This window comes from Tamandua tetradactyla, chromosome 1 (assembly GCF_023851605.1).
Source record: "Tamandua tetradactyla isolate mTamTet1 chromosome 1, mTamTet1.pri, whole genome shotgun sequence".
NCBI classification, from domain to species: Eukaryota; Metazoa; Chordata; class Mammalia; order Pilosa; family Myrmecophagidae; genus Tamandua; species Tamandua tetradactyla.
The window spans coordinates 78664822-78679679 of NC_135327.1; the positions used below are offsets into that span (position 1 = coordinate 78664822).

General features: G+C 44.1%; 1 protein-coding gene across 2 annotated transcripts in view; it reads right to left on the reverse strand.

Annotated features, from left to right (window-relative positions):
• The window catches only part of HECW1 (HECT, C2 and WW domain containing E3 ubiquitin protein ligase 1), a 257016-nt gene that overhangs the window by 78247 nt on the left and 163911 nt on the right, over positions 1-14858 (reverse strand). For both annotated transcript variants that reach the window (XM_077119360.1, XM_077119358.1), the window contains 4 exons: positions 13959-14109; positions 7227-7381; positions 4589-4710; positions 1818-2003 (listed from right to left, as the gene is read on the reverse strand). In XM_077119360.1, the coding sequence (XP_076975475.1) occupies positions 1818-2003; positions 4589-4710; positions 7227-7381; positions 13959-14109 (614 nt within the window). The remainder of the gene's footprint in view (positions 1-1817; positions 2004-4588; positions 4711-7226; positions 7382-13958; positions 14110-14858) is intronic.

Consider the following 14858-nt stretch of genomic DNA (forward strand, 5'->3'; position numbering starts at 1 on the left):
GCCAGCCATTCAGTATATGATATACCTCTTAGAAGTTTTTTGTTGTACTTGTGAGTTTGTGTGTGTGTGTTCAATCAGTAAAGAATTTTTTTTTTTTTTGCAAATAGTCCATGGCTGGTTTGAATTGTATCTGAAAGCAGACCTCAAGTCTCTTCATTTTGAATTCAGATTTCTTTTCTTTCCTATATAGGATACTATCTCACTAAGCAAAATTAGGGGAGCAATCTTTTGCCAGGAATTTTCTAGTATACATTCCAAAATGGAATGAAACTTTCAGTGCATATCTAAACCGTTGTGCTTCTTCATTAGTATAATAACCTCATTACCTCCTGCTTTTGTACTAAGGACAACAAAGTATACCCACCTGGCCATTCCAACCAAGTTGCCCTCTCTGAATGGGTAGTCCCTCATGCTCATATCCTGGCTCAAGAGCTAGGCCTGGAAATTCAAGGCTAGGCAAGCTGTGGACATTAGCATGCACATTTTGCCCACCAAACGCTGCCTTTGGGCTTACTGCTTTGCAGTGGTGTCCTCTCGGCATCTTGGTTAGGCTATAAATCTAAACATGGCCTTAGATCTCTGCCATGAGGTAGAACTGCCCAGCTTTGATACGATACTCCTTTACTTTCTGTTCTTGCTCAGGCTTATTTCCCACCCTAACATGCCAGCCAATCTTCAAGGTACAGATCACTGTCATTCTTTCTCTTTATTATTATTTTTTTAAATGAGGAAGCCAAGATCTAGTGGAATGAAATCACTAACTCATTGCCACACCACACCCAGTAAACTAGACAGTCCAAGAGCTGACCCTGGCCAGAGTGTTTTTTCCTACTACACAGGCCTGCCTGGTTTATCCCCTACAACAGAGGGTTTGGTCCCCGAGATTGACTTCACTGACTTGTATTACTGGACATATTTCTTTCCCACATGCTAGAGAGTGCCCAGTTCAGAGGTAAGCGTTGTGTGTATGGGGACTCATGGCACCCAAAGGATGCCGCTGCTCCTAGCATCCCACTTCAGGGAATTTGGCAGACCCTTTGGCTTTGTGCATTCACAGGGACCGTGGACATTGGTTTTGCTTCCAGAGAGAGCTGTGCTAATGTGATGTGCACTTTCAGAGACCTTTTACAGGCAAAGCTTCTGTTTGGCCTGAACTATGAGTGTACTGAGATGAGTGATGATGATTAAGAGAAAATAATTCTCACTTTTGCCAGCCCAGCTACATGTCTAAAGTGTTGTTGAGAAGAACTAGGTTTGGTTAAGATCACTGCACAGGCAAAAACTGCAAGCCAGTCTCCTAGCTCAGACTCAGGACACACCGTCCCTGTTTGCAATTTTAATGAGACCTGATGGGTTACTAGGGAAATCACATAAGGTCACCCTCACCTAACTAAGAATATTTTCCTCCAAGAATTAGCTCAGAAGTCAAAACAACAGAAAGGTCATTGAACAGAATCTTCTGTCTAATTACAAATTTAAGAAAACGTAGAGGGGTGGTTCTCCGCTGGGGGCAATTTTGCACCCCCCTCCCCAGTCACAGAGCAATGTCTGGTGACATTTTTAGTTGTCACAATGAGAGGGGGATGGTGTGCGGTTGGCATCTTTGGTGGGTAGACGCGAGGAACGGGGCTCAACTTCGGCAGGGCAAAAGGCAACCCCCCGCCCCCACCCCCACAATAGCGCTGAGGTTGAGTTATCGCCGCCCTCCCACGGGCACACACACCTTCCCCTCCCTGCCAACCTCCTCCTCACTCGCTCACCTGTCTTTTTCTGGTATTCAGCCCTCTGAACACAGCCCCACTCGCTGTCACGCTCACCTTTCCCTGCTGGTCCGTTTTGATCTCCCAGCCCCGGGGCAGTTCCAGCCGCGTGTCTGCGAACATGTTGATGAAATTTACCAAGTCGCGGTTGTGCTGGTAGCGTTCAAAATTGCGAGCGTCCCGCCGGACCTTGAGAATCATGTGCTTCAAGCAGGTGCTGCTGGTGAAGACTCGGTAGGCACTCTGTGGTAGGGGCAGGGCGGAGGGGGGGTCAGGAGAAACACACACACGAGTGAACTTGGAGCAGTTTAGCACCACCTGCGGGGTTGCTGTGGATTGCGAGTCCCCAGGCGGAAGCCTCAGAAGCAGAGCTTGCTCAGGGATAAATGTGCAAGGTTTACACCAGCACCTGAGCTGGGCAGCCTGGACTCGGTCTCCTCCTGGCCAGCTCCAGTGCTTTCCACCTCCTCTCAGGGCTACTTGGCTCTCTCCAGCCTTCCTCTCCCTCCCTTCCAGGGTTCCTTCCTAGAGCCTTGTGCAGGTCTGCCCTTGGCCCTCTCACCTGTCTAAAATATGGAGTATTAATTTGGGGTCCCTGGGGTTTGAGGCTGGACTTCAGAGGTTGTCATTCTTGCAACTTCTTTTGCAAAACTACTGTATGCGAACAGGTTGGTGAACGGGAAGAAATCAAGAAAGTTTCCTGAGTTCCTAACTGTACCAAGTAACACTTTTTTGTGCTCCATAGGGTGGGGGTGGAGGGTCTGGTGAAGGAGCAGACTGTCACCAGGGAGGGTTGGTACAGTGCTGGGTGGCTAGCAATGAGGACATCCATGCCTGATGCACTTGTCATGTCTCCCACCCCACGGCTCACTCCTGGACCACTGTGCCAGGCGCTTGTTCTGGGTCCAGAGCCTTCTCAAATATAACCTGCTTAAAACTGAGCTCCTCACGACTCACTGCCCTATGTGGGACATGATTTCCAGGGATGTATATCTCCCTGGCAATGTGGGACACAAATCCCAGGATGAGCTGGGACCCAACATCATGGGATTGAAAAAACCTTCTTTACCAAAACGGGGAAGAAGAAATGAGACAAAATAAAGTGTCAGTGGCTGAGAGATTTCAAACAGAGTCGAGAGGTTATCCTGGAGGTTATTCTTATGCATTGTATAGATATCCCTTTTCAGTTTATGTTGTATTAGAGTGGCTGGAGGGAAGTACCTGAAACTGTTGAGCTGTGTTCTAGTAGTCTTGATCTTGAAGATGACTGTATAAAGCTATAACATTTACAATGTGATCGTGTGATTGTGAAAACCTTGTATCTGATGCTCCTTTTATCCAAGGTATGGACAGATGAGTAAAAAAAAATAAGGATAAAAAATAAATAAATAATACGGGGTGTAAGGGGTAAAATAAATTGGGTAGACTGAAATACTACCAATGGTCAATGAGAGGGAGGGTTAAGGGATATGGTATGTATGAGTTTTTTCTTTTGCTGGAGTGATGCAAATGTGCAAAAAAATGATCATGGTGATCAATACACAACTATGTGATGATATTGTGAGCCATCGATTGTACACCATGTATGGAATATTTGTATGTCAAGAATGTTGTATGTTAAGTTTTTACAACATAAATATTAAAATGAAAAAAAGAACTGAGCTCCTTCTCCCCCACCTGCAACCTTCTGCCACCTAATCAAACTTAGTGCACCTGGATAATGGAATCACCTTCTAAACACAGGCACCCAAAACAGAAACTCCTGTATCTTTCTCGAGTCCTCCTCTTCCATCCACCCCTACATCACAGTGCTCCCAACACTGATTACCCCTCAGAAATCTCTCCCGAATGGAGCCTGCCCACACCAACCCACCTCCTTTAGTCTGCCTTTGGTCATCTCTCACGAACAGTTGAATCAGCCTCTCCTCTTAGTTCCTTAGTCTCTCCTGCTCCACCCCTCTGCCAGAGAACATGCTTCCCAAAACAAACCTGATCACGTAACTCCAATGCCTACAATTTCTGTTGGTTCCTTGTTCCCTATGGAAGCATATCCAGATTCCTTTCAATGAATTACAAGGCACTTGCTCCTAATTCTCCAGCACATCCTCCTTCCTTGGACCTGCCACTCACACTCCAGCTTCACAGGACATCTTGCCAGGAGTCACCGTCCTACAGACCCTCAGGCTCTTTCGCAGCTGTGTCTTTTTAAGGTACCAGTTCCGCTGCCAGGAATTTCTTCCCTACCCCCTTTCAGTCTTCAAGACTGAATTCACAGTCATCTCCTCAGGAATGTTCCCAGTAGATGCATCTTCTGTGTTTCCATAACATTTTGTTCTCACCTCAGTTCAGACATATCCCATCACATTATATTAATCTTTCTACATGTCTGCCATGCCTCAAAATGGAGCTTTTACTGTTTTAGTGTCTCTCTCATCTGTCTTTGTGACTCCAACCCATAGATCTGTGCCTCAGAGGAAACACAGATCTTTCTAAGGAAAGAATTAATGAATACCACAATAGCATGTCATTGCTTTCTTGAAAATACAAAAAAAAATTTAGGTGAAATGGAAAAACTACATTTTGATAACAAAAATTGGTATGTATTTACAAAGCACTTTCACTGACATTCACTCATTTGAGCCTAGCAGAAACCCAATGAGGAAATAGCATTTACAAGTGGAGCCCTTGCAACGGCCATGGGTAGTAAAATGAATGGACTGAGCTGTCCTTTTTCCCTTGTGTTACCCATTTTGATCTACCCAATGGATTTCCAAAGCTGTGGTTTGACTCATGCCTCAGGCCCGGCTCCCTCTGAGTTGGGGACTCACGTAATTGGCATGCAGGATGGTGAAGAACTCAGGGTTGGTGATGAACTTGACGGCCGGAGACTGCAGCAGCAAGGTGATTTTCTGTGAATTCACTGGAGAAAGTGACCCTTCTCTCCTCAGATCTGGGGGGAAAAAAGTGAAGTAAAGTACAGAAAATATTGGAAAAAAGTGGTTTCAAAGGCAGAATTTCTGTCTTCACACCAGCAACACATATACTTGCACCCACAGTCAGGACTGGCTGTTGTTTTTAATCGTCATATGGTTTCATAGACTTTCTGTACATCAGTTAAAAATAATTGCCGCTGATTCCTGTTATCCATGGTAATTATGGTCTATACAGTCACCGCAGATACTGAACCATCATGTCTAGGGGAAATACAGGGTGAGGCTCTTGGGAACCTCAGTACACAATGCTCCTGTCACCCGATCAATATACAATTTTGTTTTATGTGTGCCTCTATTTAATTTTTATTTATTTTGGCCTGGGCAGCTCCAGGAATCGAACCCGGGTCTTCAGCATGGCAGGTGAGAGTTCTGCCGCTGAGCCACAGTTGCACTGCTAAAGATATCTTATTTAGTATACAGTTGATTCATTAACTTTGAACTCATGGTCAACAGCACTATAACTCGAGCCTGAACAAAGCTTATCTAACACATGTATTTTCTCCATGAGGCACAGCATAACCTTCTTGTGCATAGGAATGCTTTATAGCACTTCAGTGCTATGCTTGGGGGGCATTTTAAACAGAAAAATGAACAAAAAGCACCCAAAAAATGGGGAAAATTTAGCACTAAATATCCTATGAGGAGGTCACTTGTTTGCAAGAGTGTTGCCTTGTTAGCCCTCAGCTGGGCTCAACTTTTTCAACCCTCTGTACATCTCTGTAAGGGACTGCAAAAGTGCAGCGAGTATTGATCAGGGGATTACGAATAAATTTTAGTGAGCAGGTGAATTCATGAATAGGGAATCCTTGAATAATGAGGATCAACTGTACTTCCTTGTAGTGTTCCTGCATAATTTCATTTCTGCTTAAGTCTCATAACATCTCCTCCCCTTTGCTCCAATCCCTCTTTTCTTATTTTCTTGACAAGTTGCTAACAACAGCTACGATAGACTGTTTGCACAAATGGCCATTTTTCTTTCTCTCCTCGTAACCACACCCATTTGCAATGTTACTTTGCAGCTTCTCGCTTCTTGAATTGAGACTGGCCTTGTGTCATGCTTTTACCAACAGAATGTTGGAGGGTGAGAGCAGGTCAGCTCCGAGCCTGCGCCTCTGGAGGCCTGTGTGTTTTCGCTTTCTCCTGGAACGCTGCCCCCACCCTGAGAAAAAGCTGGAAATGAGAGGCTCTGTGATGCAGAGACAGCCTGCCCACAGTTAAATCAACAGCTGACCAAAGATACATGGAGTGAGCCCCGCTGAGTCCAGAGGACCCATTCAGCTGAGCTCACCTCAAACTGCTGCCGTAAACCTGTTAAGTTGAAGTCACTAAATTTTGGGATGGTTGGTTACACAGCGAAGGCCAACTGATCCAAAATAAAACCCAGAAGTAAGTGTTCTGTTCCTTTTTCCTCACACTTTTAATTACCTGATCATTTTTTACATCTCTCTCAGAAGGTAAAACACAGAAAGTGATAGTAGAAAAAAGCTAAACTGGTCAATTTAGCCATATATCTCATAAAATGAATGGAATGAAAGAATTAAAATTGTTGGTGGAACATGTGTGAACATTTACAATTTTATATGAAAATGTACAATACTCTGCATTGCCATTGCTAGCTGAGACCTGGGAGTTCGGGAATACAGCACTTGCTTGCTCAGATTGTGTTCTCTAAGCCTTCATCTTGCAAATAAGCCTGCCATCATTTAACTCAATTTAAAAGACACTGGACTACTAGGATGTGATGATCTTTATAGCATTATAGGCACAAAAGGCAGAAGCAAGTCTCCCATGCTATCTGGATATTCTTGTTTTGAGTGCCGCTGAGGCAGATTTAAGGAAATGAAAATGAGGTCCCTGGTGGATGCCTACTGTATTAGGTAAAAAGAAAAAAATGTTCTCAGATGGTGTGCACAAACATAACCCTCCTGGAAAACCTCTCCCCTCCCAGGTTCCACCCTTAGGGGGAATGACATTTTATTCTAAATGCAAACAAATAATTACTCCTAGTGCTGTGAGGTGGCTCCTTTGAAGTACACAGTGAATTTTTATTGCATGTTTTATTAATAAGTGGAAAATCCTTAGGACACTCACAAATAAATTTACTTAAGAAATGATTAAGCCACCGAAAAAGTTGCCTTGTGCACAAGTACTGAAACAAACCCAGCCCTCAGTCCTCTGAATCCATCTGTGTCCCTGTCTCCAGCCTCCCAAAGCCTTAGCAGTGGTTTTCTCTTTCTTCACTGTGAATCCACTTCTCCTTTTAAGATTCCTGGTGGGAAACTCAGTTCTATGTGCTCATCCCTACTGGAGTCATGTCTCTTTCCTCAACCTGCCCCATCCTTGGCTCTTTTCTTCCCGGGATGCATGTGTCTCCCAAGGTTAGGGTGAGGGGCAGGCACACCTCTGTCACAGAGCCCCTGGATACACCTTGGGTTTCTGGAGACACCCCTTCCCATCCATTCCCATCCAATACCTAAGTTGGACTGAGAAGATTCGGCCTCTGAGTCACTTCCACCACCTCCACCCCCACTGCTGCCGCTTCCTCCTGCTGGGAGCTGCTCACAACTTTGGCTGCTGGAATCTTCTTCAGGCCTCTCTGTTGCAATGGTTCGCTGAATATTTTGATACCTTTGCATCAGAAGATGGAAAGATAAAAGTTAACTTTTCTTTGTTTGCTTGTTTGGGGTTGATGCTTTGTATTAGATAACTGGAGAAATCTACACAGAAATATTTAAAATTCCCAGGAGAAAGACCAAACAATTAGCCAGACAAGTGCTTCTAGATGCTTTGATTTATTTTTGCTATGATGAGCTTCAAGTATGGTGACCTTTTAAAAATCAACACAGGGCAGGCCACGGTGGCTTAGCAGGCAGAATTCTCGCCTGCCATGCCGGAGACCTGGGTTTGATTACCAGTGCCTGCCCACGCAAAAAAAAAAAAAATCAGCACAAATAATAACTAATCATAAAAAACAACCTGGGCTCTATATTAAACAAAATGGGGCTAAGACTAAAATAAGGGCTTAGAAAGCAAGTTAAATGTTACAACTAAATATGAAATGACCTCTACATTATTGTATAGATCTACAAACTAGAATGATGTTTCTATTCATTCATTTCTATTTGACAGATCACTGATATGGTGGGCCAGAGGTTGTGGAAATATTACATGCTAAAAGCATATTGGCAGATAAATAAATGTTCTCAGCATCTCTGAAGGCTCATTTTCTTTTTCTTCCCAAATTGGGGATTCAGTCAGCCAATTATCCAGGCAGGCATTTACTAAATATGTACTAACCCCCTTACAATCTGCTCAGGCTCTGTGCAGACTTTCACACCACAGGAAGGACTAAAATGTGGATTTACCTTTGAACTCACACAGTCAAGGTGGACCAAAGAGGGGAATGGCAAATAAACCATAATTCAAGCAATGTGAAAAGGTCATCCTAGACACCGAACAGATGCTATGAGAACACAGAACAGGAAACCCCTAATTTCTCTGGGACGGCTCAGATAGCTGTTGAGGTATATAAATGTTTAAGTCAGAATATGAATTTTTCAGGGAGTTTATAGGGATAAGAACCTTCTCAGTAGAGACAATAAATGTGCAAAACTAGAGCATGCTTGGGGAACCCTAAGAAGTCTGGTGGGGGAATCCCAGTATGTGTATAGGGATTGGGCAGTGGTAGGAGACTAACCGAAGAGGGAGAGAGAAGCCCCAAGAAGGGTGCCCCTGATCAGCAGCTTGGAATGCTATTCACTAGGTGAGCGGCTCTTCAACTTAAGCATGTATCAGAGTCACCAGCAGTGCTTGTTCAAAGACAGATCTGGCCAGGGATGGGGAGGAGGGAGTGGGTGGGGGATGCCCTCCCCAGAGGTGCTAATTCAGAAGGTTTGGAGGTGGGGTCTGAGAATTTGCATGTCTAACAAGTTCCCAGGTGATGCTGGTGCTACCGGTCCAGGGACCCACTTGGAGAACTATTGCTCTGGGTGACTGGTAGCCACTGAAAAGGAGACACAAGGCCAGATGCGCACTTAGAATGATCACCTAGCATCAGTGTGGAGAATAAATGGGAGGGAAGGGAGGCAGGAGAGCAGCTGAGAGACCACTGCAACAGCCTAGGCTGGAGATGCTAAAGGCAGGGAATGTGGATCGTGTTGGCTCTCTAAGGACACTGCTGTGGGAGAGGAACCACCCTGCACACTATAGGGTTACTAAGAAAAACCAGCTATATCTGATCAGAAAATACTCACAGGAATTTCCTAAACTTCCATGGCCTTGATAGCTAATCTAATTCATGTTTCTCTTATAGGCAGATGTCCACTCATCTTGCTCTTTTCTGCTTGCTCTACTTCTCTGACTCCAAGTCCCATGATCCTCTGTCCCCATAGGATCTCTATCATGTGACTCCAAGTCCCATGATCCTCTGTCCCCATAGGATCTCTATCATGCCAAATGCCTCTCAGCCTACCTAGGCTATATGTTTCAGCTTCCCTTTTCCTTAAGGCACAGTAGGAAGGGGAGAAGGGGCAGTATTCAAGGGCAGAATTTGTAATAGTTTGACTTGGAAACTTAACAGGATTTGAGGGCTGTGCCAGTTTGAAAGGATTATGTACCCTACAAAAGCCATGTTTTAATCATAATTCATCTTGTGGATGGTAGCTGTTTCTTTTAATCCCTATTCAGCACTGTAGGTTGGAAACTTTATTAGATTATCTCCATGGAGATGTGACTCACCCAATTGTGGGTATTAACCTTTGATTAGGGGGAGATGTGACTCCACCCATTCCAGTGGGTCTTGATTAGTTTACTGGAATCTTTTAAAAAAGGAAACATTTTGGAAAAAGCTGCAAAGCCACAGAGTCGATGAAGCCAGATACCTTTGGAGATGAAGAAGGAAAATGCCGCTGGGGAGCTTCATGGAACAAGAAGTTGGGAGAGAAAGCTAGCAGATGTTGCCATGTGCCCTTTCAGCTAAGAGAAACCCTGAACTTCATTGGCCTTTCTTGAGTGAAGGTAACCTCTTGCTGGTGCCTTAATTTGGACATTTCCATGGCCTTAAAACTGTAAACTTACAACTTACTAAATTCCTTTTTTTTAAAAGCTGTTCCATTTCTGGTATATCGCATTTCAGCAGCTTGCAAACTAATACAGGGGCGAATGGATATGGTGGCTAAAGAAGGGGGAGGAAACCTTCCAATGGGGAAGTTCAGCTTTCAGCCCAGACTGGGGAGGTGGAGACACCAACACTGAAAAGGAGCACCTGGGAGGATGAGCAGATGGGGGGCCGTGCTGGTGTGGATTTGGACAGGCTGACTTGGATGTAATGAAGGTCAGACGAGTGAAAGTACTCAGAGAAAAGGTGTTTATGTGGGTTTTTGTGCTCAGGGAAGAGTTATGGGGTGGACGAAGAAGGATGAAGAAGATGAGGAGGGCGGGAGTTTGGCTAGAGGGGCAAATCCAGGTTTCCAAGTGCGATCCAGAACGGGAGCGAGACGGGACACAGCAAGGCACAGATGAGATTTTGTTGTGGCGGGGACTTTTCTGAAGACCAGTGTCCTATTGTTCATTGACCTTAAAGAGGATGTTTTTCTCAAGTGTGGACTTCAGACCTCTTGCAAGAAAATGGAAGCAAAATTGAAATCTGCATTTCTAACGAGTTCTTCAAGCAGAATTATTTGCATCTAACTTTGCACATCAGTGATCTAGGCACTTCCAGTTTTGTTTTCTCCAGGAATCCTCAGCCATTCAGTGTAGCTATCTCCCAGAAGAGGCCTTTGCCTGCAGCAGTCATGTGACGTATTTCCTGAGAAGGGCTAGTAGAGGAAAATGTGAAAGGGGGCAATGAGGAGAGCAATCACAGAATTATTGTGTTCAACTGCCTCGATGTGTCTGTGGTGGGGAGGCTGAGGCGGGGATGGCCCTCTGTGATGTTCTCTCTGACCTGGAACTCAGGGAAAGCAGACAGGATTAGAGAGACAGAGGGGGCCAGAGAGAAGCTGCCTTAGTATGTGATCGTGTCCAGGGGGAGGCTAAGGACAAAAGGAAACTGCTGTGAAAAGGATTCCCTAAATGAATTATGGCAGATTGCATTTCCCAAAAAAGGGTTCAACAATATTTCTAGGGCCACATGATCTTCCAGAACCTTATTACTCTCCTTTTACGAGAGTGAATCAAAGTCTCCTCCCCTTGAACTTGGAAAGCTCTGGGTGGCTGCCTTGAGTGACAGAGTAGAGTGTAAATGACAGTCCGTGGCTTTCAAGGCTAGGTCATAAAGAGGGATCCGGCGTGTGCCTGCGTTTCCTTCAGAATGCTTATGCCATGCTGAGAGGATGCCCAGACCAGGCGGGAAGTCCACGTGTGGGTGTTCCAGCTGACAGCTCAGCTGAGATCCCAGCAACAGCCACTGTCAACCCCAGACACGGAAGTGCAGAAGGTATGGAGATGACTCTAGTCTCAGGCACCATCTGCCTACAACTAGGAGATTCCCAGAAAGAGAGCTGCCTAGCTGAGCCTAGTCAACCCAGACCTACAAATACCACCACAACTACTATGATAGATTGCTGTCTTATGCAACTAAGTTTGGGGTGGTTTGTCACATGGCAATACACAACTTGAACCAGGCTTAAACCAAGGTCAAGCTGCAGCCTCTCTTTTTCCTTCCCAAAGTGCAGTAACCCTGGCAGGGAATTTTTATAAATAAATATGGTCTTATTTGATGTTGAAATTGTAAGCATTGTCACAACCTGCTTCCTATGTCCTAACCTGGGTTTTGGTTGTCTCATGTCCTACTGAGTCAATAGCACCCCATTTCAGGCGTTAGACTCATCCCTGATCTTTTCCAAAGCCCAGCGGCAGTTTGGGGAGAACAGGGCATGCAGCAGTTTGCAGAGGGGTCATGGCGTGAAAGCAGGATTGCAGCCTCCAAGGTTCACCCTGCTTTAAGGATGACAGAAGGAGTCAAATATCTGCTGTGCTCTATTTTGTGGAGGATTATCTTTCCGTGTCCGTGTCCATCTTTTTGGCTTTTTTTTTTTTTTGTAGCAAAAGGTTAAATATTCATACTACCACAGGGACTCATGGAAATTGGTAAGAAATCTGCTGGAATTCTAATTTGTAAATGGGCACATACATACACTACAGAACGACAATCAAACCAAACCAAACCAAAGCAAACCGGAAAAGAGCCCCCAAATAGACAATTTATATGGGAGGAATTACATTTAGTGAAGAATCCAAGAGAAAAATAAGTTGACCCTCCCTTCAGGGAGTGAAACATAAGCAGCACGGAAATACCAGAAACACCTCTTAAACCAACAAAAACAAACCAAGAGGTGAGATGGAGGTGACCCTGTCATTGCTGGCAGGGTGAACTATTTTAGAAAACATTTTGGCATTGATATCAAATACCAAAATACCACATTCATCTCCTTTGACTTTTTTTGGGAACTCAATGCTAAGGAAACACTACGATAAGGCATCCTTAATATTTAACTAGCCCATAGTGGCCTTATTAAAAAAATAATGATAAAAGGCAATAAACAAAACATTCAAAATATGGGAAATTAAGCTAACTGAATTACATACCTTCAATGGGATACTGTACAATCTATTAAATGATGATTTTAAGCAAGATGAAAATAATGATAGTGTAGTAAGTGAAAATGAACATAAACTTTATATTACCATCTAAGAATTGAGTATGCTTAAAGAAATTGAGGTTGATAAATTAAAAGGGAAAAAAGCTAAATTCTTGGGGGTGCGGTGGGGCTGTAAATAATATCTGTTATTTAAAAATTCAATTTCTCTTAATATTATAAACATTTTCATCCAAATCATTAGAATATAAAAATACAGTTGAATATTTAAAATAAGAATGCATGTTTATGTTTCCTTGCTCAATTAATATTCAGAAAGTACAGTTAATTCTGAATAGCCTGAAAGTGTAGGAATTAACTCAGATAACAGTCTTCCGCTGAGTCCTATCAAACTTCTAGCACCTGCAGGCACAAGGTGGGTACAAAAATGAGTAAGGTAAGAAGGGTCAAACTATAAAGGCATGCAAACAATTTCGGGGTTATAAGAGTCACTGACTCCATGTGAAGGATTCTGGTGAGGTTTCCCAGAATAATGATTGAGTTAGGTCTTGTGGGACTGGGAGAAGGGTCCCAGGTGGAAGGCAGGGCTTCCCTGCAATGGGAGTATGTTGCAAAGCAAAAAAGGCCTGCAGGTCTTTATGGCTGTACGGGGAGTGGCTGAGTTTGAGCAAAGTCACGGCCACAGCAATCCTCCACAATAGCTTACTCTTTGCTGTTCTGTACTTGGAAGTTGTCAGCGTGCCTCTCCTTGCACAAACACAATTGATCTTCACCGTCACTCAGTGAGGAGCCAAGGGAAATGTCTCCTTGCAAGACTGAGGAGTATTTCTATGAGACAGAGGTTGTTGTAAATTTCCCCTGACAACTGCAGATTGTCAAAAAAAATGACCCCTGTGTGTGATCCCATCAGAGATGGATCAAAGGCTGATCTTATACTTTCTGTGACTGTGGTTATCATGTCAAATCACTGAGAAACTTTAAATACTTGAAAGGAAAAGGTTAAGTATTGGAAAGCGTTCAGATACTTATCTGAAGGTTATCTGACCTTCCCTAGGTAGGCTCTTTCACAAGAAAAAGCTAAATTCCTCAATTTCCTATTCAGCCAAGTCCAGCTGCCTCTCTCAACGTGCCCAGCTCCATCGGAGGGCACAGGATTCTACATATCACAAGCTGCAAAACTTTAAAGGCCTGGGTCTGGGTGGATTTGGCCTAATTTTCATATTATACAACCTAAATCCTGAACCTTCATGGATTTTTATGCCATGGGTGGGGTACCTCCTTCTACTTCAGATTTTTTGTTTTGTTTTCGTTTTCAAACAGCACCTCTCATAGATACAGCCTGATGATGTCTTCCCCTCTTTCTCGATCTGCTAAACAATTCCAGTGAATCTGTTCTAGAAAGACAAGCTGGAGGCTAATTCTTGCCTAGCTTTCCAAGCACCTATTTCAAACAGGTTTCTCAAGAGACTTATTTCCTTTCCAGTTTCCTACATCTGAGTAGAAAAGTGTTAAGTGTGTGTGTGTGTGTGTGTGGGGGGGGGGGTTTCTTTAGATGTCATTCTCCTCTGACTGTGGCTTAAGGAGCTCATTGCATATTGATCACCAACCGCCTGTTGAGCTGCTCCATCTGCTGGCTGGACCCCGATCGCCGCATGCCATCAGGGGTGGGTGCGGTGGTTGGACGCTGCCAGGTGGTCGTCCGGTTCACATGGTCCACATAAAAGACCCGCCCATGACTGTCAATTCGAGCTTCCCAATCTAGTGTTTAATAAAAAGACAAAGAAGAAAAATCAAGAAAAACACATGACCCACGGGAAACAGAAGCCTCATCCAGGTCCTCTGCAGGCAGAACTTACCTGTTGTTCCCTTGGATCCTGGGGGAGGGAAGGAGAGGCCTTGCTCCAGCCAGAACCTCGGCTGAGCAGCTGGCCCCTGCTGGTGCCCCTTGGTTAGCTGCTGAAATTGCCTTCAGACACCACCCAAAGCGTCTGCCGTGACTCCTGAGACATTAGCGGGGAATCAGGCATTCGAGAAAAAAGGGCCATCTGAACCTGGACTCTCTGCTGGGACCTTTTAAGCAATAATTGCAGTGCCACGGATAGGACTGGCATTGAAATTCTAGTAATTTATAAAGGGGAAGTCCAGTGTTCAATTTTTTTCTTTCTTAAAAAATATATACCTTAACTGTCAATCTTGTTGGCTACTTAGATGACAGCTGGAAGTTTTGGAAAAACCCTCTAGCAAGAGCTGACAATTCTGTTTGCTGGAGAATTCTTACCTTGCTAAATCAAATTAAAGACAATTAGATGGTTCCTCGGTTCCATGGAGGTACTCAGATTATACTATTTGGAAGTTCTTTCTAAAATACTGTACAGGAAACTTTGGATGATCGCTATCTAATACTTAACAGCCTTAATCATTTCTCTTAAGAAGGTGAATGGAAGGATTTGAACCTAGATTTTCGAACCATCCTTTAGATAAGTTGGAAATTTCCAAAGGATTGTGCA